Here is a 23,409-nt window from a genome sequence, read left to right on the forward strand (position 1 = left end):
AACTCCAGGACAGGCATTTATGACTTCCTGAGTTACGTCAGGTGCACAAGAAGCAGTACCCAATATTTCCCTGCAAACTAGGACAACTACAGCAAAGGTTTACCCGATTGAATCTAGCGGGTGTATCACAAGATAAGAGCTTGAGCAGACTAGGCCTGTACTCTTTTGGTTGGAAGAGTAAGAGGTGATTTCATTACCTTATTCTTATAGGGCTCAAAAGGATAAAGGAAGATTTCCGTGGCTGAGGCATCCAAAAACAGAAGACATAGTCTCAAAATTAGAGGCTGGCCTTTCGGGAATGAGATGAGAAGATGTTTCTTCAGTCAGAGGGTGGTGAATGGTTGAAATTCCTCCCCCTCGAAGATAGTGGAGGCTCAGTTGCTGCTTGTATTCAACTCAGAGCTTGATGGATTTTTAGATACTAAGTGAATATGGGGTTAGTGCAAGACAGTAATGCTGGAGTAAAAGATCAATCATGATCATATTATGCACAGGATCAAATGGCCTCCTCTCACTTCTGTTTCTTGTGTCAAATCAAGGCTATTACTATCTAGATGAGCAAAACCAGTTTCAAAAGCTTGCAGACCAGTTGAGTTAAGGTACCTGATGAGCAAATCCATTGTCAGATGCCTTCACACACTCACTTCAATTATAAGAGGTCTTGCCTATTGCCCCAACCTATTAGACCTCAATCACTTGTCAGCTTTTAGACAAGAGATGATATGACCTTTTCCTGGTTTACGGGGGGGTGCAAGGAACTCCCCAGGAACTCTTGAGCATATGTGCCATTTTTCATGCACACATGTTTACAAGAATGATCCCACGAATGAGTGGGTTAACTTATGATGAGCGCTTGACGGTACTGGGCCTGTACTCGCTGGAGTTTTGAAGTAAGAGGGGGGGGGGGATCTCATTGAAATGTACCAAATAGTGAAAGGCTTGGATAGGGTAGATGTGGCGAGGATGTTTCCACTAGTGGGAGTCTAGGATCAGTGACCATAGCCTCGGAATTAAAGGACGTTCCTTTAGGAAGGAGATGTAAAGGAATTTATTTATCAGAGGGTGGTAAATCTGTGGAATTATTTGCCATAGAAGGTTGTGGAGGCCGTCAATGGATATTTTTAAAGCAGAGATAGATAAATTCTTGATTAGTCCAGGTGTCAGGGGTTATGGGGAGAAGGCAGGAGAATGGGGTTAGGAGGGAGAGATCGATCAGCCATGATTGAATCGCGGAGTAAACTTGATGGACTGAATATCCTAATTCTGCTCCTATCATTTATGACCACTAGACCTCTCCCACAGCTGTGAGCAGTGGAGTTCTGCTATCAGGCGCCTCCATCTTAACAGCAGTGAATAAAGATGCTGACGATCATATCATGCTGCATCAAACTGAATGAATATCAGAGAACTTTAGACACAGTACCAGGAGAATGAGAGCTCTTAAAGGTCACGCAAAGAATCTAGGCCCACAGTACAGGCCAAAATTTCAATTGTAAGCAGGCTTTGTACTTACTGTGATCTTTAGAGTGAATGGAAATTGATTTCTCCGAGTGAACTGACTGATTTCAAAGCAGATTTCCGTGCTGTCAGTCTCGACTGAAAATGGCCTTCATTTTGTACTGATACAGTGGCATCACCTCTGCAGCTGAGCAGCCTGAGATTTGTGGGCTTACCTGTCTCAATATGTGCTGATTGCCCTCTGCTGGAATGTTGTAAGCACTCCTGATCAAGTTCTTGGCAATGTGGAAATAATACACGGAGATGATGAAGAGTGGGATGACGTAGAGGATCAGGAAGGAGGCCGTGGAGTGGATCTTAGGGTGCAGCTCATTGCCGTGCGGGTACGGGGCACATGCCTTGAAAGTTTTATTGATATGGGGGTCATCGAAAGGATGCAGGTCAGAATACACAGCATCGGGGACAGCCAGCAGCATTGAAAACACCCAGATGAGAGCCGCCTTCACACAAATCTTCATCAGAGCATTGGTGGTTTGGATATCCATCGGTCTGACTATAGCTTTGTACCTGCAAAAGGAACAAATGAGCAGTATGTAACAGTACTCCGAATGGTGCCATTTAGATCAAATGATAACAAAGAAATAGATTACAATGCACTCATTGCGGGTGTCAAAGAAGAGGGAACCTCTCCAGCTTCTCAGCACTTGGGCAATAATTAGATCATGTACCCACACTCCTAATATGAATTAAACATAGAATCATAGAAACATAGAAAATAGGCAGGAGTAGGCCATTCGGTCATTCGAGCCACCATTCAATATGATCACAGCTGATCATCCAAAATCTGTACCCCGTTCCTGCTTTTTCCCCATGTCCCTTGATTCCATTAGCCCTAAGAGCTATATCTAACTCTCTCTTGAAAACATCAAGTGAATTGGCCTCCACTGCCTTCTGTGATAGAGAATTAAAAGCTACTTATGTGTAGAAAGGAACTGTAGATGCTGCTGTAAACCAAAGGTAGACGCAAAAAGCTGGAGTAACTCAGTGGGTCAAACAGAATCTCTGGAGAAAAGGAATAGGTGACGTTTTGTGCCGAGACCCTTCTTCAGACTGAGAGTCAGGGGAAAGACAGGTGGGCAGAGTGGGTGGGGTCGCTCTGTTGGCAAGGAATGATATTCACTCCCTTGCAAGGGGTGACATGGAATCAGGAGATGTAGAATCAGTATGGATAGAAATGAGGGTAAGGGTAAAAAGACCCTAATAGGAGTTATCTACAGGCCCCCAAACAGTAGCCTCGACATAGGGTGCAAGTTGAATCAAGAGCTAAAATTGGCATGTCGCAAATGTAATGCTACGGTGGTTATGGGAGATTTCAACATGCAGGTAGACTGGGAAAATCAGTTTGGTAATGGACCCCAGGAAAGAGAGTTTGTGGAGTGCCTCCGAGATGAATTCTTAGAACAGCTTGTACTGGAGCCTACCTGGGAGAAGGCAATTCTGGATTTAGTGTTGTGTAATGAACCTGATCTGATAAGGGGACTCAAGGTAAAAGAGCCGTTAGGAGGCAGTGATAAGTTTTACTCTACAAATTGAGAGGGAGAAGGGAAAATCAGAAGTGTCAGTATTACAGTATAGCAAAGGGGATTACAGAGGCATGAGGCAGGAGCTGGCCAGATCCGACTGGAAGGAGGCCCAAGCAGGGAAGATGGTGGAACAGCAATGGCAGGTATTCCTGGGAATAATGCAGAAGTTGCAGGATCAATTTATCCCAAAGAGGAGGAAAGATTCTAAGGGGAGTAAGAGGCACCCGTGGCTGACAAGGGAAGTCAAGGACAGTATAAAAATAAAAAAGAAGTATAACATAGCAAAGAAGAGTGGGAAGCCAGAGGAACGGGACACTTTTAAAGAGCAACAGAAGATAACTAACAAGGGAATACGGGGAGAAAAGATGAGGTACGAGGGTAAGCTAGCCAATAATATAAAGGAGAATAGTAAAAGCCTTTTTAGGTATGTGAAGAGGAAAAGAATAGTCAAGGCAAATGTGGGTCCCTTGAAGACAGAAGCATGGGAATTTATTATGGGGAACAAGGAAATGGCAGACGAGTTGAACCAGTACTTTGGATCTGTCTTCACTAAGGAAGATACAAACAATCTCCCAGATGTTCTAGTGGCCAGAGATCCTAGGGTGTCGGAGGAACTGAAGGAAATTCACATTAGGCAGGAAATTCACATTAGGTTGGGTAGACTGATGGGACTGAACGCTGATAAATCCCCAGGGCCTGATGGTCTGCATCCCAGGGTACTTAAGGAGGTGGCTCTAGAAATTGTGGACGCATTGGTGATCATTTTCCAATGTTCTATAGATTCAGGATCAGTTCCTGTGGATTGGAGGGTAGCTAATGTTATCCCACTTTTTAAGAAAGGAGGGAGAGACAAAATGGGAAATTATAGACCAGTTAGTCTGACATCAGTGGTGGGAAAGATGCTGAAGTCAATTATAAAAGACGACATTGCGGAGCATTTGGATAGCAGTATCAGGACCGTTCTGAGTCAGCATGGATTTACGAAGGGGAAATCATGCTTGACTAATCTACTGGAGTTTTTTGAGGATGTAACTAGGAAAATTGACAGGGGAGAGCCGGTGGATGTGGTGTACCTCGACTTTCAGAAAGCCTTCGACAAGGTCCCATATAGGAGATTAGTGGGCAAAATTAGAGCACATTGTATTGGGGGTAGGGTACTGACATGGATAGAAAATTGGTTGGCAGACAGAATGCAAAGAGTGGGAATAAATGGGTCCCTTTCAGAATGGCAGGCAGTGACTAGTGGGGTACCGCAAGGCTCGGTGCTGGGACCGCAGCTACTTACAATATACATTAATGACTTGGATGAAGGGATTAAAAGTATCATTAGCAAATTTGCAGATGATACAAAGCTGGGTGGTAGTGTGAACTGTGAGGAAGATGCTATGAGGTTGCAGAGTGACTTGGACAGGTTGTGTGAGTGGGCAGATGCAGTTTAATGTGGATAGGTGTGAGGTTATCCACTGGTGGTAAGAATAGGAAGGCAGATTATTATCTGAATGGTGTCAAGTTAGCAAAAGGGGACGTACAACGAGAGCTGGGTGGCCTAGTGCATCAGTCACTGAAAGGAAGCATGCAGGTACAGCAGGCAGTGAAGAAAGCCAATGGGATATTGGCCTTCATAACAAGAGGAGTTGAGTATCGGAGCAAAGAGGTCCTTCTGCAGTTGTACAGGGCCCTAGTGAGACCGCACCTGGAGTACTGTGTGCAGTTTTGGTCTCCAAATTTGAGGAAGGATATTCTTGCTATTGAGGGCGTGCAGCGTAGGTTTACTAGGTTAATTCCCGGAATGGCGGGACTGTCATTTGTTGAAAGACTGGAGCGACTAGGCTTGTATACACTGGAATTTAGAAGGATGAGAGGGGATCTTATTGAAACATATAAGATTATTAAGGGGTTGCACACGTTAGAGGCAGGAAACATGTTCCCAATGTTGGGGGAGTCCAGAACAAGGGGCCACAGTTTAAGAATATGGGGTGGGCCATTTAGAACGGAGATGAGGAAAAACTTTTTCAGCAGAGAGTTGTAAATCTGTGGAATTCTCTGCCTCAGAAGGCAGTGGAGGCCAATTCTCTGAATGCATTCAAGAGAGAGATAGATAGAGCTCTTAAGGATAGCAGAGTCAGGGGGTATGGGGAGAAAGCAGGAACGGGGTACTGATTGAGAATGATCAGCCATGATCACATTGAATGGTGGTGCTGGCTGGAAGAGCCGAATGGCCTACTCCTGCACCTATTGTCTATTGTCTATTAAAAGGGAAACGCGAGATATAGACGGTGATTATAGAAAGATATAGAACAAATGAATGAAAGATATGCAAAAAAGTAACGATGATGAAGGAAACGGTCCATTGTTAGCTGCGGGCTGGGAAAAAAATTAGTTATACAGACAATGAAACCTACCAGAACGACAGTGAAGCTAGCTACTTATAATGCATATTATTCCTGGGAAAAACCATGGAAAGATTCTGAAGTGATCGATTTACCTAACACCAATGGGATTTCTCTCAAATGTTTTTAGTACCTACAGTGTTCTGCTGTCCCTTTAAATTGTGGAGATACCAATGATACAAAATGTCAATGAAGAAGTGGGTGGTGGGTGCAATTCTCTGAAACAACATCGTATGCAGAAAAGTGCACTCTCCACTGACCTGAAATTTACCCTTTTAATGCCCAGCAAATCCAGCCGCAAGACCTGTCATCTATGAGTCACGATCCTACAACTCATATTCACGTGGTTAGGGTGAATCAAACATTTGCAGCTACACATTCTCTGCAACTTTTGAAGACAGCCTTATAAAAGGGCCTGCTGTGCTTTGGTATTGATGCTCTGCTGATACCATTGAGATAAGCGGCTCTTTCTGGCACTATTAATGCTCTGGTGTTACAACTGAAAGATCAGTTAAATAACATTATCAGAACAGCGTGATATTTGCACACAAAGTTTGCGTTAATGCAGAGAGGTTTTATCACACTTTTGCAAGAACATAATATTTTAGTCGCTGGCAAGACTGAGAACACTGAATTAAAGGGATGGTCTTGGTCTTTAAACAAAGAACCATTCATGCTTCAGCATTACCCAAGGACCTGTTGAAACATGGCAATAATTGGACCCACTTGCGAATTGTTAACTAATCGGAATTAACAAGAATGGTGGATAAATCTGGCTGGTCTGGGGCACAAAAAGATTGTTTCACAGAAGAGTTGCTACAGGTGGTTTTAACACAATTGTAAGCCACCAACAGGTCCTTGGGTAATGCTGAAGCATGAATGATTCTTTGTTTAAAGACCAAGACCATCCCTTTAATTCAGTGTTGTATCCTCATGCCTTCCAGCCTTACTGCCCTGGAATTCCCCTCTCTCAATCCCGGTCTGGGGATCCACCACCCCCCTCCCCCCATATCTTCATTGGCACTGTCCATTTTCCTGACAATGGATCAGTGATCCAGTACAAGTGCAAACAAAGCAGCTACCCCCAAAGATGTCTCTTACCAATGCCTTTAAGAAGGGATGTCCAGTAACAACTAATATTTTTTTAATCATTCCATTCCTATGGGGTTCATAGGCTGAGCCAACATGAGCCAACATTAACCATTTAATTGCCCCTTGAAAAATTGGCAGTGAGCTGACTTTTTGAACCACCGAATATAGAAGTTTGGAGGTCATGTTGCAGTTATATAAGACGCTGGTGAGGCCGCATTTAGAGCATTCTATGTTGCAGGAAAAATGTTGTCAAGTTGGAAAGGGGACAGAGAAGATTTACAAGAATGTTGCCAGGACTCGAGGGTCTGAGCTGAGAGGGAGAAGTTGAGCAGGTTAGGACTCTATTCCTTGGAGTGCAGGAGGATGAGGGGTGATCTTATAGATGTGTATAAAATCATGAGAGGAACAGATCGGGTAGACGCACAGAGTCTCTTTCCCAGAGTTGGGGAATCGAGAACCATAGGACACAAGTTTAAGGTGAAGGGGGAAAGATTTAATCGGAATCTGAGGGGTAGCTTTTTCACAGAAAGCGTGGTGGTTGTATGGAACGAGCTGCCAGAGGAGGTAGTTGAGGCAGGGACTATTGCAATGCTTAAGAAACAATTAAATAGCTGCATTGATTGGACATTTTTAGAGAGAAATGGGCCAAACACAGGCAGGGGGGATGAGTGTAGATGGGACATGTTGGTCCGTGTGGGCAAGTTGGGCTGAAAGACCTGTTTCCATGCTGTATCACTCTATGATTTTATGACACTCATTGAGGTGTGGGCCTGCCCACGATGCTGTTAAGAAGAGATTTTGAGGATCTTGACCCAGGTTCACGTTATCAGAATAGAATTCGGCCATTCTGCCCATTTTCTACCCCGCCATTCAATCATGGCTGATCTCTGCCTACTAATCCCATTTTCATGCCTTCTCCCCATAACCCTTGACACCCATTCTAATCAAGAATTTGTCTGTCTCTGCCTTAAAAATATTCACTGACCCTGCTTCTACAGCCCTCTGTGGCAATGAGTTCCACAGATTAACTACCCTCTGACTAAAGAAGTTCCCCCTCACCCCCTTTCTAAAAGAGTGGCCTTTAATTCTGAGGCTATGACCTATGGTTCTAGACTCTCCCACCATGGGAAACATCCACAGTAGGGACCCAGGTGAAGGAATGCTGATATATTTCCAAGTCAGGATGGTGCGTGGCTTGGAGAGCAACTTCCAGGTGGTGCGTTCTCTTGATTTTGCTGCACTTGTCCTTCTGGCTGGTAGAGGTCATGGGTTTGGAAGGTAATGTCAAAGGAGTCTTGAGCAAGTTGCTGGAGTGCATCCTGCAGATGATTCAACCTGCTGCTAGCGTGTGTAGTTTTGAATCTCAAGTAGGTATCAGGATGGGTCCTTTAGGTTGTGCAGGTAGCTGACTTGATAATTGCCTTCCTGTTTTACTGATTCCATTTGAAACTCAGCTGGCTACACAAGGCATTGCTCGAACAGCTTTCCATGCTGTGTAATCTGTGAAGCATAGATTCTTGTCCAAGGTCTGAAGCCACCCATCATTGTCCCTTCTCCTCCAGGTCGGCTGCTATTTTGGTTTTGGTTGTTGCCTTCATGCTGTTGTCTGCACAAAATATTAATGCACTGTTGCTAACTCCAGGGCAGCTTGGCTCACCGTTACATGGCTTTTGCATCAATTGTTAGTGTGCATCACATCTGCTCTGTAATTGGGAACCTATTTGTGGAAAGACTAGAGAGAACCTAGAATCATTCTCAGAGAAGAGATGATTAAGTGGAGATTAAAATTTATATGGGATTTTGATAAAATAAATATGACAAATCTGCTTTCACTGGCAGGAGACTCGGTAAGCACTGAGTACAAATCGCAGGTAATTGGTACCAGATGCAGATAGATTCAGTTTTAGATTTAGAGATACAGCGTGGAAACAGGCTCTTCAGCCAATTGAGTCCATGCCGACCAGCGATCACCCATTCACTAGTTCTATCTTACACACTAGGGGCAATTTGCAGAGGCCAATTAACATATAAATCTGCATGTTTTTTGAATGTGGGTGGAAACAGCACCAATCAGAGAGAACCCAAGCAGTTACTGGGAGAACGTATAAATTCTGTACAGACAGCACTCGTAGTCAGGATCAAACCCAGGTCAATAGACAATAGACAATAGGTGCAGGAGTAGGCCATTCGGCCTTTCGAGCCAGCACCACCTTTCAATGTGATCATGGCTAATCATTCTCAATCAGTACCCCGTTCCTGCCTTCTCCCCATACCCCCTGACTCTGTTATCCTTAAGAGCTCTATCTAGCTCACTCTTGAATGCATTCAGAGAATTGGCCTCCACTGCCTTCTGAGGCAGAGAATTCCACAGATTTACAACTCTCTGACTGAAAAGGTTTTTCCTCATCTCCGTTCTAAATGGCCTACCCTTTATTTTTAAACTGTGGACCCTGGTTCTGGACTCCCCCAACATTGGGAACATGTTTCCTGCCTCTAACGTGTCCAACCCCTTAATAATCATATGTTTCGATAAGATCCCCTCTCATCCTTCTAAATTCCAGTGTATACAAGCCTAGTCGCTCCAGTCTTTCAATATAAGACAGTCCCGCCATTCCGGGAATTAACCTAGTAAACCTACGCTGCATGCCCTCAATAGCAAGAATATCCTTCCTCAAATTTGGAGACCACAACTGCATACAGTACTCCAGGTGAGGTCTCACTAGGGCCCTGTACAACTGCAGAAGGACCTCTTTGGGTCTCTGGTGCTGTAAGGCACAATCTCTACCGCTGTGTCACTGTGCTGCCCAAGGAAAGGAACAGAATTTCCTTTGCAAATTGAGTTGTTATAACTTGGTGTACACTGCCAGAAAGAATTGGTATTGATATTAGTTTGGTTTGGGATCAGCTTCATCCAAGCCTGCAAGAAATTACAGAGAATTACAGAGAATTGTGGGCCATCACACAAACCAACCTCCCTTCCTTTGACTCCCTTTACACCTCACTCTGCCTCAGCAAGACCACCAGCTGAATCCATTAAGAAGACAATCGATTCATTACTTTCTCTTTATGACATGCATCTTTTGAGGGGGTGAGATTGTCGGCAATAAAGAATAAAATTATAACAGAATAAAAATGTTGGGTGTTCTCAGTGAGTCAGGCCTCAACTGTGGGAAGAAAAATGGAGTCAATGTTTCAGTTTGGAGACCCTTCTCCAGAACTCATGTGCACAGGAGACTGCATTGGCAAAAAGCAAATGCAGATGAAGTGGTCTTGCACGGAGCACCTATGTTCACACCACAGGAATGATCCTGAGCTTCCCGTTAACTGCCATTTTAATTCCCCATCCCACTCCCACTTTGACCTATTGATCTGTGGCCTCCTGTACTCTCACAGTAAGGCCCAATGCAACCTTGAGGCAACAACATCTCACAATGCATTTGGGCACAATGCATCCTTCGAGACTCAATATAGAATTTTACAGCTTCTGGTAACTTGGTTGTGTGGCCTCTATTTGTTGTCCGTTTATGATATCAACTCAGCTTGTTTTTCTCCTTCCTTTTTTTCTCACTCTCTTGGAGTGGAGTTCGGCCCATTATGACTTGTTGGTTTTGTCCTCCTGTTCTGCATTTCACAACTACCACATGAATCTGCAGGGTCCCGACCTGAAACATCGCCTGTCTATTCCCTCTACGGATGCTGCCCGACCCACTGAGTTACTCTAGCATGTTGTGTTTTCCCTCAAGATTCCAGCAAATGCAGTTCCTTGTGTTGCTGTCTTCTTTTGCCCATGTTCTCAACCTCCAACTGTTCCCATTTACTCATGGACTAGATAACCTTCTTCCCCGCTTATCCTAGTTTTATCCTAACACAGGCACCCATCACTACCAACCTCTCTGCAGCTTGACATGTCTCTCTAGTCTTCTGTTGTAGTAGGCAACTGCAGATGCTGGTTTAAACCGAAGATAGACACAAAAATGCTGGAGTAATTCAGCGGGACAGGCAGCATCTCTGGATAGAAAAAATCGGTGACGTTTCGTGTCTCGACCCACATACCTTTCCTTCGACCCAGAGATGCTGCCTGGCCCGCTGAGTTACTCCAGCATTTTGTGTCTCTCTCTAATCTCCTTTTCAGTTCTGAAGAAGGGTCTCCAAACTGAAATATTGACTGTGTTTATCTTCCCACAGATGCAGTCTTGGTATTTCCAGTATTTTCTGTTGTGCCTTATTTTTCCAGCTGCTGCAGCTTTGTTTTAATGATTTTTAATAACAAAATGATGGAGCTAATTAAAAATAACCTCTGTCCTTGTACAGTTAACTGAATTCCATTGCAATGTTGAGGATTTGATGAGATTTCTTTCTGCTAAGTGAACTGAAGTAGACCATAATAAACCCAAACAATTAAGTATTTGAACAGTAAAAACTATTGTGACTAACAAGATTATATTGAAGTTAAAACTGGACTTTGTTCTCATACTTCTTTATGTCTCTTTTGTTAAGAACATATTCTTAAAACGTTGAAATGTTTCTGCTTCAATCACTATCAATTAATGTTTGTTTTAAATGGACAATTCCTTATTTTCAATCAGGAGCCAATGGATTTCTACATTCTTCCCCCACTCTTGTTCTCTTGCTAATTTCACAGTTTGTATTCCTTCGTCATCACCTCATCCCCAGCCAACAATGGACCATTGTGGGCTCCACCTTTCCTGCTTTGTTCTGTACCTTCCCATACCTCTAGTGTCCCCCTTCTTGACTCTCAGTCTGATGAAGGGTATATATACCCTTGAATATGCGAGGCCACATTTGCAATGGTGACAAAGATGAAAGATTAATGAGGATAGTTACAGAGAGAGAAATCAAAGAAAGGCACATATAAAAGCAGTTTAAAGTCTTTATTTTTTTTACCATTTTGATTACTCTGGAACATCAAGCAACTTTGTGAGTAAAAACAAAAAATGTTGTATTTAAAGGTAATGTTTCACAATTCTGGATTCCCCAAATCAGTTCACAGCTAATGAAGGATCACTGATGTGTTTATAATATAGGGAAACGAGGCAGCCACTTTGAAACAACAGGAAGAATTTGCATTGAGAAATTTGGATTGGGTGAAATCTCAAGGAGAAAAGGTAAACTAAGGGATAATTTTCAAACAAACAGAAGAAGTAAGAGGAGAATGAAGTAAAGACATGGTGTCTGCATTTAATATTGTTAGCCAAAGATCTTAGGGAAGATTGGACAATGAGGTCACAGGTCAGCCATTTATTATCACATGTGCGAAGTGCAAATGCACAGAGAAATTATTTTCTTACAAACAGTCCAGTAGAGTATTGTCATAACCAAGCACATCCCCAATTAGCAAGGGTACAGAAATAGTCCACTGATCCCACATGCAAGAGGAGTCATGTTTTGGCGCCATTCTCAAAGTCCAGTCAGTGCTCTAGTTGTTATGAGCGTTCCAGGCAAATCCCAGACTGCAGCGCGGCTCCAGCCATTGCCATCCGTGGACCTCACTAAACAACAGAACAGACTCAAGTGGCTAAATGCCCTCCTCTTGCTTCTGATTCCTAAGTTTGTTTAATAAGAGGAAGGTAAAAGGGCCATCCATTCTTCTTCATGCTTCCTTTCCTTCAAGGTGACGGATATTTTCCCCTCAGCAAATGTTTTGGGTCTTGGGATCACACTGTGCAATGTTAGTACATACTTATATTAATTTGCTTTCCCTATTAACATAATAAGCAATGTAAACATCTCCACCAACAGAGCAGGCAACGGGAACCGCATGCATCGTTCAAATGATAGTTACTTTGACATCATCAATTTTCCTCCCACAGTATGCTGTGCAATGTTATAATTTAATTCAAAACAGGTAGATGATGGAGCATGAAAGCAAAGAGGTCTTTTGCACAGTGCTGAGAAAGTTCAGACAGCTGATTGTCACAGTCATCATTTTACAAACTTCAAAGTGAGTGTAATAATGTGCAGCCTTTGAATTATTATGTGATGACAATATTTAAGGCAAGCTTTCACTGCAAAGACCTATCAACTACTTGGAATGAGTTAGTGCATTATGTTTCAGTCAATGGGTCATGTCATAGTGCATTAAAAAACCTAAACAATTTATCAATATTGTCTGAAACAAATGAATAAATTGTCACCTTCAACGCACTCCTTTTTTGTAGGTTATAAATATTGTCTTGTTGCAATTATGCCAGAAACAAACTGTGCCAGCATTGTAGACGAAGACAGGGAGATCTGCTCTCTGAAGTGTATTCAACTGATTTTCCTCAAAGTACTTGTCAGAGACAATTTATCTAATTTATTGTCATGCTTACTCTTTGATCAAGGATTACTCATGATAACAGTTCTATTTGATGGGAAATCTACTTAACATCCTGGTGCAAAATGTCAGCTAATCCCATTTGTCGTTCTTTATCCGTTCCCGGGATGCAAGGCTTAATGGTAAGGCATTGATTGATTGGCTACACTATGGCCCAACTGCATAAAGAAGGGCTAGATAACATGGTGATTAAGTTAGCAGTTGTGTTTTTAAGGCAGAGTGAAGGAAGTTCAGTAATAAAGTAACTGAAGATAGCTGGGAAGAGACATTACTCCATCATTTTGTGTCAAGCTGGGAAGAGACATTTCCCCTGAGGCCCACCGTGGCTGTGCCCTGCCATTAAGATAAATGTTATAGAGTTATACAGTCAGGAAGCTGTCCGTCAGTTGAGTTCATTGCCACGTGTACCGAGGTACAGTGAAAAGCTTTTATTGTGTGCTAACCAGTCAGCCAAAATACAATACAGTACATGATTACAATTGAATAACGTTTAGTCCAAGATAAAGCCAGCAAAGTCCGATCAAGGATAGTCCGAGGATAGTCCGAGGATCACCAAAGAGGTAGATAGTAGTTCAGCACAGCTCTCTGCTTCAGGCCACTAAATTCATGCCAACCATCAAGCACCCATTGTGTAGGAAGGAACTGCAGATGCTGGTTTAAACCAAAGATAGACACAAAATGCTGGAGTAACTCAGCGGGTCAGACAGCATCACCGGAGAAAAGGAATAGGTGATGCTTTGGGTCGAGACCCTTCTTTAGACTGAGAGTCAGGGGAAAGGGATACGAACATTTTGTGTCAAGCACCCATTTACACTTATCCTATTTTTATTCGGCTAACACCCCCATTAAATGCCCCCAAATTCTTCTGTTTATATATGTAATAGGGACCTATTAATGGCCTATTAAGCAACATATATATTTTGGGTGCAGCAAGGAACCACAAGGTCATAGGGAGAAGGTGCAAACTCCACACACACAGCACTGGAGGCCAGGACTGAACCCAGGTCACTGGTTGTGAGGCAGCAGCTCCACAAGCTGGACCATTGTGCCACTTGATAACCATAATGGACTGTCAGCTGCTGGATAGACACAAAATGTTGGAGTAACTCAGCGGGACAGGCAGCATCTCTGGAGAGAAGGAATGGGTGACATTTTGAGTTAAGACTGGCATCTTTCCAGAGATGCTGCCTGTCCTGCTGAGTTTCTCCAGCATTTTGAGTCTATCTTTGGTTTAAACCAGCATCTGCAGTTCCTTCCGACACATTTTGTCAGCTGCTGGAGACCCCGTTGCCTTCAGTTCTGTTGGGGTTTCTCCAATCAGGGGCAAGCCATCTGGATGCCAAGGGCAGTCACTCTCACCTCCCCTCTGGAATCCTTTCTTGTATTCACACTTAGACCATGGCTGCAGCCCTTGATCTGTCTCGCCCACAGCCATTATTCTGCCATCACTGACTCACTGATCAGTGACTCCCATTACCTGGTACCTCCAGTTTACTTCATGGCCTACCCCATGAAGGGGCAGGCCATGAAGAGCCATGAGAGCCATGCATTCCTCTCTGTCTACATGGTCAGAAACTCTGCTATTCCCTTCCTAAACCATTTCATCTCATTCCTGCCTTTTAGAATTCTCCTTTAAATCCATCAAATCCATCTTTTTGAACAAGCCTGATTCACCCACCCCTGTATTTCATTTTGGCCTGATCTCGGTTGCTGGTTGATTTCACTCCTGTGAAATAGCTTTGGACATATATCCACATTGAAGCACCAAACAACCCCAGTAAATTCAAATCATTGTTTCCTGTAAATACAGTCAGTCAAGTCAACTCAAATTTATTGTCATACGTACAACTACAGTGAAGTATTTAGTTTAACCTTTAGTTTATTGTCACATGATGTCACATTGTCATGTGATACAGTGAAAAAATTTTTTTTGCATGCTATCCAGTTAGCAGAAAGACTGTAAATTATTACAATTGAACCATCCACAGTGTACAGATACAGGATAAAGGGAATAATGCTTAGTGCAAGATAAAGTTCAGTAACGTACAGGTACAATGAAATTCATGCTTGCAACAGCATCACAGGCACATGGATTCAGGCAGCACATGGAAACATAATTTAGACATAAATTCTGTAAGACAGTGAAAAGAAAAAGAATGTGCAAAACAAAAGATGTTAGTGCAAAAGTACACAATAGGAAAACAAGTCCATTGTAGTGTAAGAGATGGTCCATAGTGATCCGTTGCTGAGGTAGGATTAGGATTGTGCAGGTCATCTGATGAACCTGATGACTATGGGAAGATAGCTGTTCCTAAACTTGATGGTGCGGGACCTCAGGCTTCTGTACCTCCTGCCCAATGGTACAGAAGGGGGGCATGGCCCATATAATGGGGATCCTTGATCATAGATACCACCTTCTTGAGGCAGTGCTTGGTGTAGATGCTCTTGATGGTGGGGAGAACTGTGCCTGTGATGGGCTTGGTTGCCTACCATCCACCACTGCATCATGTGTTCATGTGTATTGGAATTGCCATACCAGGCCATGATGCAACCAGTTAGTTTACTTTCTACAGTGGATGTCCAGAAGTTTATTAAGAGTATTTGGTGACATGCCAAATCTCTTTAGCCTTCAAAGAAAGTAGACACTGGCATGCCTTCCTCCTGATTACATCTATGTCCTGGGCCCAGGACGTCATCCAAGATGTTAACTCCTTAGAATTTGAAGCTCTTAACTCTCTCTACTAATGACTCAGTGTAAAACTGTAGGCTGACTGCACATGCAGATTGGTTTGAAATTCGTAGATGCTGTGTAAATCACAGAATATGAGGTCCTAGAGACATACTTCACATGACGTACATTGCAGCAGGTTTTGTTTTGAATAAGTTACTATGTAAAATCTACCATCACCATGAAATAATTCCATTCCTCTCGTCAGAGAAATCTTTTAGGAGGCATTACGGCTAACTACCAGATACATCTGGGAATTCTTACTGGAAGTAATAGTAGACTTCCAATATACCTTCCCTTATATGGATACATGCATTGCGGTGGCATGCTAGTGACTTGAATATTTCACTTAAAGCAAAGCCACTCAGCTTCAAGAGGGATGTTTGCATATCCCCAATGAAGCAACGCTGAAATAGAAAGTTTAGAAGTCAAACAGTCCGAAGGTTTACATGATTAAATTCTACGGAGTGGTTCTTAAATTACTGGAAGGCAATTGGCCACATTTTATATTCCGCATTTGTATAGTGTCTTGCACAACCTCAGGGTGTCTCAAAACACTTGACGGCTAATGGAAAACTTTGAATGCATAGCCACAAATTGTAATGTAGAAAATGCAGGAGTCAACTTTGCACAGCAAGATTCCACAAACAACTCCTGATAATGGTCGGGTAATTTGTTTTTCAATTTTGGTTCAGGGATAAATGTCAACAAAATCTGGGTTGAAAGAGAGGGTAGTGTAATGGCACAGCTAGTAGAGGCACTGCCCTACAGTGCCAGGGATCTGGGTTCAATCTTGACCTTGGGATGCTGTCTGTATAAAGAGTGCATATTCCCTCTATGACCGTGTGGGTTTTCATTGGTTGTTCTGAATTTCTCCCACATCATAGAAACATGCAAGTTGGTGGGTTAATTGCCACTATAAATTGCCCCTAGGCCCAAGTGTAGGTAAGTGGTAGTGTGTGTGTGTGTGTGTGTGTGTGAGATTGTGGGGAAATTAAAGCGTGATTAATGACAGTTTTGTGTAAATGGGTGGTTGGTACCACTTGATGGGCCGAATGCTGTTTTGTGTTCCTGACTCACTGCCTTTCTGCAAAACCGATTGCTTTGGTGCAGGCAGGATGCCAAGGAGCTTTTACTTTCAACTGAGAGGCATGTGAGCTCAATGTATTCTGACCTCAAAAAGACATTACAGTGAAGCTGAAGAACCACAACTAACAATCTGCATTCCACCATAAAGGCTCTTGAATCAACAATAACAGATCCAATCAAGGGAGCATCTTCGTGGCACTGAACTCCATCTCGATTACGATTAAAAGTGCTCCAGGATTCCCAAAACAAAGGAAAATTGCATTGCCCCTAGGCCCTAGTGTAGGTAAGTGGTATTTATCAGAGGTTAAATGTTCATATCTACAGCCCCACAAGGGATGTCTCTGTGTGCAGCTGCCTCTCGATTGTACATATGGCGAGCAGCAGGAGTTAACTTCCTCTGCACATGTACATTGAAAAAAATGTGTTTGCTCTGATTATAATGCTGTGCAGGTTATTCAAGGCGTGAGCTAACAGTCTTTATAATGAATGATAAACTTTGGCCCCAATTATCTCCACAATAAGCTTAATAAATAAGATAACTGGCATATGGAAAATATCCCAGAATTCTGCAAAGCGAGGCCATATGCAGAATAAGAGGGCAGCTGTCTGACGTGGTGCATATCAATGCAAAAATCTGCCATTGTTTAGTCTATCAACTGTGTTCCACTTTCAAACAAAACAAAGGGGGCAGTTTCAAATCTCATAATTCGTGAGGGTTTACGCCACGCTGAATGAAGTAGCGCGTTGCTCAGTCAACGTAATCTAAATTGCCCGGTTAACTTGAGTCGCACGATGGCTTCCGATGAACTGATTTTTAATGTTGAAGACAGACACAAAATGCTGGAACAACTCTCTGGAGAGAAACAATGGGTAATGCTTCGGGTCGAGACCTTTTTTTAAAATGTTACCGGAGATTGGTTAAAGCAATGAAGAAACCGTTTGAGAAATGTGTGAGGGCTATTAGACTACTCCGAGTAGTATCAGATCATCCAGTGCAGTATAATTACACATCTGTTGCTTATGTTGAACAACTGAGCGAGCACGAAGCATGAGATACAGTTTCCGCATGTTTCAGTTTTAAACATCCTGCATCCTTAATCAATAAGCACGTCATAGTCCCATTGTCGCACAGCGCTGCCATTTGATGCAAACGTTTGCTACGATCAATGAAGAGAAATTATAAACTCAGCAATGCTTCAAACATTGGGGAACTGAAACTATAGGCTAACCGAACCTGCTGAATCCTTCCAGTGTGTTCTGTCCGTTCAGGGACAGGCGATGAACATAATTTTCACTCAGTGTATCTCAGGCGGAGTCAACAACAAGGGAACTTGTTGCCAGCAAGTGAAGAGAGGCGGACAGTTCTTTTCAATGTTAATATAAAAGACCACAGGTGGCAGGTAGCAGCAAGAAAGGAAATGTATTACTTAAAACTACTTATCAATTCTGAAAGGAAATGTATTACTCCCATACCTGTTGACCTGTGATCTACAGTGAGTGAACAGTGAAAATTGAAGGGTCTCGACCCGAAACGTCACCCATTCCTTCTCCCCTGAGATGCTGCCTGACCTGCTGAGTTACTCGAGCATTTTGTGAATAAATACCTGTGATCTACAGTGAGATGAACATCTCCGAGGGCGTAATCAACCACAGTTGCATTACGCTTCACACGCACGTACGCTTGTGTCCATTATGTGCTTAAACCAAGAGAGTATATTTGAGCCAGCGGGGAGATATTTCTTCAGATAATGATTTTACAATGTGAGGTGACATTAGAAGCCATGGAAGATAGACGCAAAATGCTGGAGTAACTCAGCGGGGCAGACAGCATCTCTGGACAAAAGGAATTGGTAACATATCGGGTCGAGACCCTTCTTCGGACTGGCTTTGTGCTTTGATGTTGCCGTGTTTCATTAATTTGAGCAAAGATTATTTTTGTTCGCAAAATTTCATTTCAAACTGCAGATTTGGCAATTGTTAACACGACAGCACATTTAGCAGCTATTCTGTCAAAACACACCCTTCCTCCTAAATGCGACTCGCTAGCGAGGACGAAATGTGTAGGAAGGAACAGCAGATGCTGGTTTGCACTGAAGATAGACACAAAATGCTGGCGTAACGTAGCGGGTCAGGCAGCATCTCTGGAGAGAAGTAATGGGTCACGACCCGAAACGTCACCCATCCCTTCTCTTAAGAAGATCCTGCCTGTCCCGCTGAGTTACTCCAGCATTTTGTGTCCATCTTCGCTGGAGAGGAACCTTGCCTGTCCTTTCCAAGTTTTCGCTCGCGAACACACACACACATAGCTGCGGATTATTAGGGGAAGTAGGCGAACACACTAAACGTGATGAAATAAACTCGGCGCGTTATAGCACAAAGGATACTTAATGTGTGTTTTCTTTTCCGCAGGAGACACTTGGGTGCAAATCTTGCCTTTGTGCAATGAAGCAAAAACAGACTGAGTTCCCCGTTTGCTTCATTTTAATTTCTACTGAGATCACCATCAACAACAATCACAGGGACACGAGGAACTGCAGATGCTGGAAACTTGAGCAAAACACAAAGCACTGGAGAAACTCAGCGGATCAGGCAGCATCTGTGGAGGGAATAGATAGGCGATGTTTGGGGTCCCGACCCGAAATACCGCCTGTCCATTTCACTCCACAGATGTTGCCTGACCCGCTGAGTTACACCAGTACTTTGTGTTCTTGATGACGGAGAGCCCTTCACAAAAGTTGCCCCGCGGTAAAAAAACAAAATATTCTTGCTTTTGTGATTCAGATCTGTGATTCCGTCCAACATTGCTAATGTATTGTGATTCAGATATGTGATTCCGTCCAACATTGCTAATGTCATCGTATTCTTTCTCAACCAGGTAGAGGTAAACGGCGTTAAAAAAAAAGTGTAGCAGCATGGATACATAGAACATCGAATAGAGAACAGTATAGCAACGGAACGGGCCCTTCGGCCCACAATGTTTGTGCCGAACATGTTGCCAAGTTAGACTGATCGCATCTACCTGTACACGACCCATAGACCTTTATTCCCCGCACTACCCTGTGCCTGTCTAAAAGCCTATCGTCTCTGCCTTCATCACCACCATTGGCAGTAAAAAGGATAGGGGAGGTTTGGAGAAATATGGGTCAAACGCGGGCGAATGGGACTAGCTTAGATGGCCATCTATATCGGCACGGACGAGATGAGCCGAAGGACCTGTTAGCGTCCTGCATGACTATGACTCCACGGCTATTTCCACCACGTTTTCAGCCAGCACGGGGGCTTAATGTCTGGAGAAGATCCAAATGAAGGCGCCTATTCCAGCGGTACCTGTACGATCATACTCCAATACCAGAATTAATGAACGTCCACCATATCTCGATCAGGTTCTCACGGAGATCCCAACAGCAGCAGATGTCCCCATTAATCCACCAGTGCCACGGCAGGAACTCCTTACAGGAGCCTTCGGTTTACCAGCCTGACCAAGGGCTCTTTCCCCATCTGTTGCCAGATGGCTAACAGATGGGAATCTTTGCTAACACTTACACTGCGAGGTTCATTGACAGAATCAAAACACAAATTTAAGCTGCAAAAACCTGTTCCGTGCGGCCACAAAGTAATCACATAAACATTTTCACGAGGCTCAACCTAAGAGATATCCAGCGTGTCACATGCTTGACATTTCTAATGTTCATAGAATTGAGACCGTGGATTCGCGCAGTTACAGTGAGACAGACCGGCAGATTGTGGCTGTGTTTTTTCCCCCTTGTTAGCTGACGGGATAAAGCGACGGTTGGGTTCCCAGCCCAAACAGTATGAAACAGAATCCTCTGCCTCAGAAGGCAGTGGAGGCCAATTCTCTGAATGCATTCAAGAGAGAGCTAGATAGAGCTCTTAAGGATAGCGGAGTCAGGGGGTATGGGGAGAAGGCAGGAACGGGGTACTGATTGAGAATGATCAGCCATGATCACATTGAATGGCGGTGCTGGCTCGAAGGGCCGAATGGATATTGTCTATTGTCTATAAAACGAGCCGGCTGGCGGACACGCTGAGAAAGGTGGGCACCTTCCTTTGGTCATCGGTGCCGGCTCTGGATTGTTCTGTAGTTAAACGGGCCCTTCGGCCCATCCAGTCCGCGCCGACCAGCGATCCTACACACACTTGGGACAATTTATGATGATACCAAGCCAGTTAACTTACAACCCTGCCTTCCTTTGGAGTGCTTCCTTTATACCTCTAGTTTCCCTCACCCCTGACTCTCAGTCTGAAGAAAGGTCTGGACCCGAAATGTCACCTATTCCTTCTCTCCGGAGAAGCTGCCTGGCCCGCTGAGTTACTCCGGCATGTTGTGTCCAGGCCGGGACTGTTATTTCCCCCCCCCACACGGATGCAACAAATGGGGGAAGGGAGGTCACAATACACTTTTCATCTGTTGCACTTGGCTCATATTCGGGACTGCAGCACGACTCGTTAAAAAGACATTCATGGAAGGAGTGGATGAAAAACGGCTCTGGAGTAAAGCAGTTTTTAGAGTGAAACCCACGCACCTGGAGAGAGACGGCGCAACGTTAAAACTCTCGCAGCGCAGTTAAACTCTGAAATGCCAGGATAACGCGCTGTAATATATATTTTTAAAGAGGCGAAAGTATGATGTGAACGGCTGTCGCCGCTTCCTCCCTCGCCCCTGTCACCGAGGGGGTATTAGTGGTCTCAGTCCGAGTGTTGTGCCATATTTATCCCCCCCCCCCCCCCCCCCCCCCCCCCATATAACAACACCGCACGGCCTGGGCTCATTACAAGATTTGATAAGACTTGGATAGTCCCGGTAAGTTTCCCAACCTCTCGTCTCTTATATTGTAACGCGCGGAACAAGTCGCCAAAACAGATGTCAAGCACGCACACATATCACACTCAGGGAGAAGTACGTACAAAGCAGAGGGGTCCATGTGCAGTAGACATCCAGAACTAAGACGCGGGGAACGGCAGATGCCGAAGTCTTGAGTGGAAGGGTCCCGACCCGAACCTCTGCCTGTCCCTGTCCATTCCCTTCACAGATGCTGCCTGGCCCGCTGAGTTACTCCAGCACTTTGTGCTTGGATTCAGAGGAACCGGGACCAACACGGGCAGATAACCCTTTGACTTACCCCTGACTTGAACCACACCCGGAGTGGAGAGAGAGAGGGAGGGGATAAGGATAAGGTTCTCTGGCGCTCACCTGTCCGCACTGAGTGCCGTCAGTGTGAAGACCGACACCCCGACCGAGGTCAGTTGGATGAAGGCGATGAGTTTGCAGCCCACCCGGCCGAAAAGCCACTCGGCGCTGATGTACTTGCTGGCGTCCACGGGAGCACAGGTGACCAAGAGCAGCAGGTCGCCCAGAGCCAGGCTGGTGATGAAGATGTTGGGCACGTTCCTCATGGACTTCACGGTGCAGAAGATCTTGATGAGGGTCACGTTGCCGACTAGCCCCACCAGGATGATGAGCCCGTACACGGCCGGGATGGCGTAGAGGAACGGGAAGCCGGGCTCGGCCTCCGGCCAGCTCTGGTTGTACGACTGGTTGAAGTCCAGCAACTCCCAGTCCGAGCTGGACAGGTCGCCCGCACTCATGCTGCCGCGGGCTGAGAGCTGTCCTCCGCTCCCTGCCACCCGCCCATGTGGGGTGGTCCCCCCTACTTTATAGCGGGCTCCCCCGACGCAGTCCCGTCCCGTCCCGTCCCGTCCCCTCTCCTCGCCTCTGCAGCCCTGCCCTCCATCTGTGGCCGCGGCAACATTTAAAGTGCGAGCTTCCAGCGTGCGTCCCCTCACTGGCGTCACTCGCAGCGCACACCCACCCACACACAGAGAGGCTGGTCCAACAGCAACCACTGCCTCTGGTAACACCCCAACACACGGCCACCTGCTGGCGAAACACACCGCCCCTTCCACACACACACACCCATCCCTGCCAGCGGCCAGTGCTGGGAACACTCAGCAAAACGTGTAGGAAGGAAACGCAAATGCTGGTTTACACTGAAGATAGACACAAAATGCTGCATTCCAGTCTGAAGGAGGGTCTCGACCCGAAACATCACCCATTATCTCTGTTTGCTTTGATGTTACCAGGGGGTATGGGGAGAAGGCAGGAACGGGGTACTGATTGAGAATGATCAGCCATGATCACATTGAATGGCGGTGCTGGCTCGAAGGGCCGAATGGCCTCCTCCTGCACCTATTGTCTATTGTCTATTCTCCAAGCGAACAATGATCTATATTTATTCACAAAATGCTGGAGTAACTCAGCAGGTCGGGCAGCATCTCGGGAGAGAAGGAATGGGTGACGTTTCGGGTCGAGACCCTCCTTCAGACTAGAATCCAGCATTTTGTGTCTATCTTCAGTGTAAACCAGCATTTGCGTTTCTGAAGAAGGGTCTCGACCCGAAACGTCACCATTCCTTCTCTCACGAGATGCTGCCTGACCTGCTGAGTTACTCCAGCACTTTGTGAATAAATACCTTCGATTTGTACCAGCATCTGCAGTTATTTTCTTATACTAATGATCTATATTTTCCTTGAGCTGCATCCCCTTTGTCTCGTTTCCACACCCCTTCCTTATCTCTGGATCTCCCTCTCCCCTGACAGTCTGAAGAGGGGTCTCGACCCGAAGCGTCGCCCATTCCTTCTCTCCAGAGAGGCTGTCTGTTCCACTGAGTTACTCCAGCATTTTGTGTCTATCTTCGGTTTAAACCAGCATCT

At 44.7% G+C, this 23,409-nt stretch overlaps 1 protein-coding gene across 1 annotated transcript in view; it reads right to left on the minus strand.

The window, feature by feature from the left end:
- grpr (gastrin-releasing peptide receptor) overlaps nucleotides 1-22,284 on the minus strand; it is a 56,267-nt gene extending 33,983 nt beyond the window's left edge. Inside the window, exons 1-2 of the mRNA XM_078408741.1 lie at nucleotides 21,890-22,284; nucleotides 1,674-2,025 (exon numbers count right to left, since the gene is read on the minus strand). Of these exons, the coding sequence (XP_078264867.1) occupies nucleotides 1,674-2,025; nucleotides 21,890-22,284 (747 nt within the window). The remainder of the gene's footprint in view (nucleotides 1-1,673; nucleotides 2,026-21,889) is intronic.
- Nucleotides 22,285-23,409: the final 1,125 nt, after the last annotated feature.

This window comes from Rhinoraja longicauda, chromosome 12 (assembly GCF_053455715.1).
Source record: "Rhinoraja longicauda isolate Sanriku21f chromosome 12, sRhiLon1.1, whole genome shotgun sequence".
Classification (NCBI taxonomy): domain Eukaryota; kingdom Metazoa; phylum Chordata; class Chondrichthyes; order Rajiformes; family Arhynchobatidae; genus Rhinoraja; species Rhinoraja longicauda.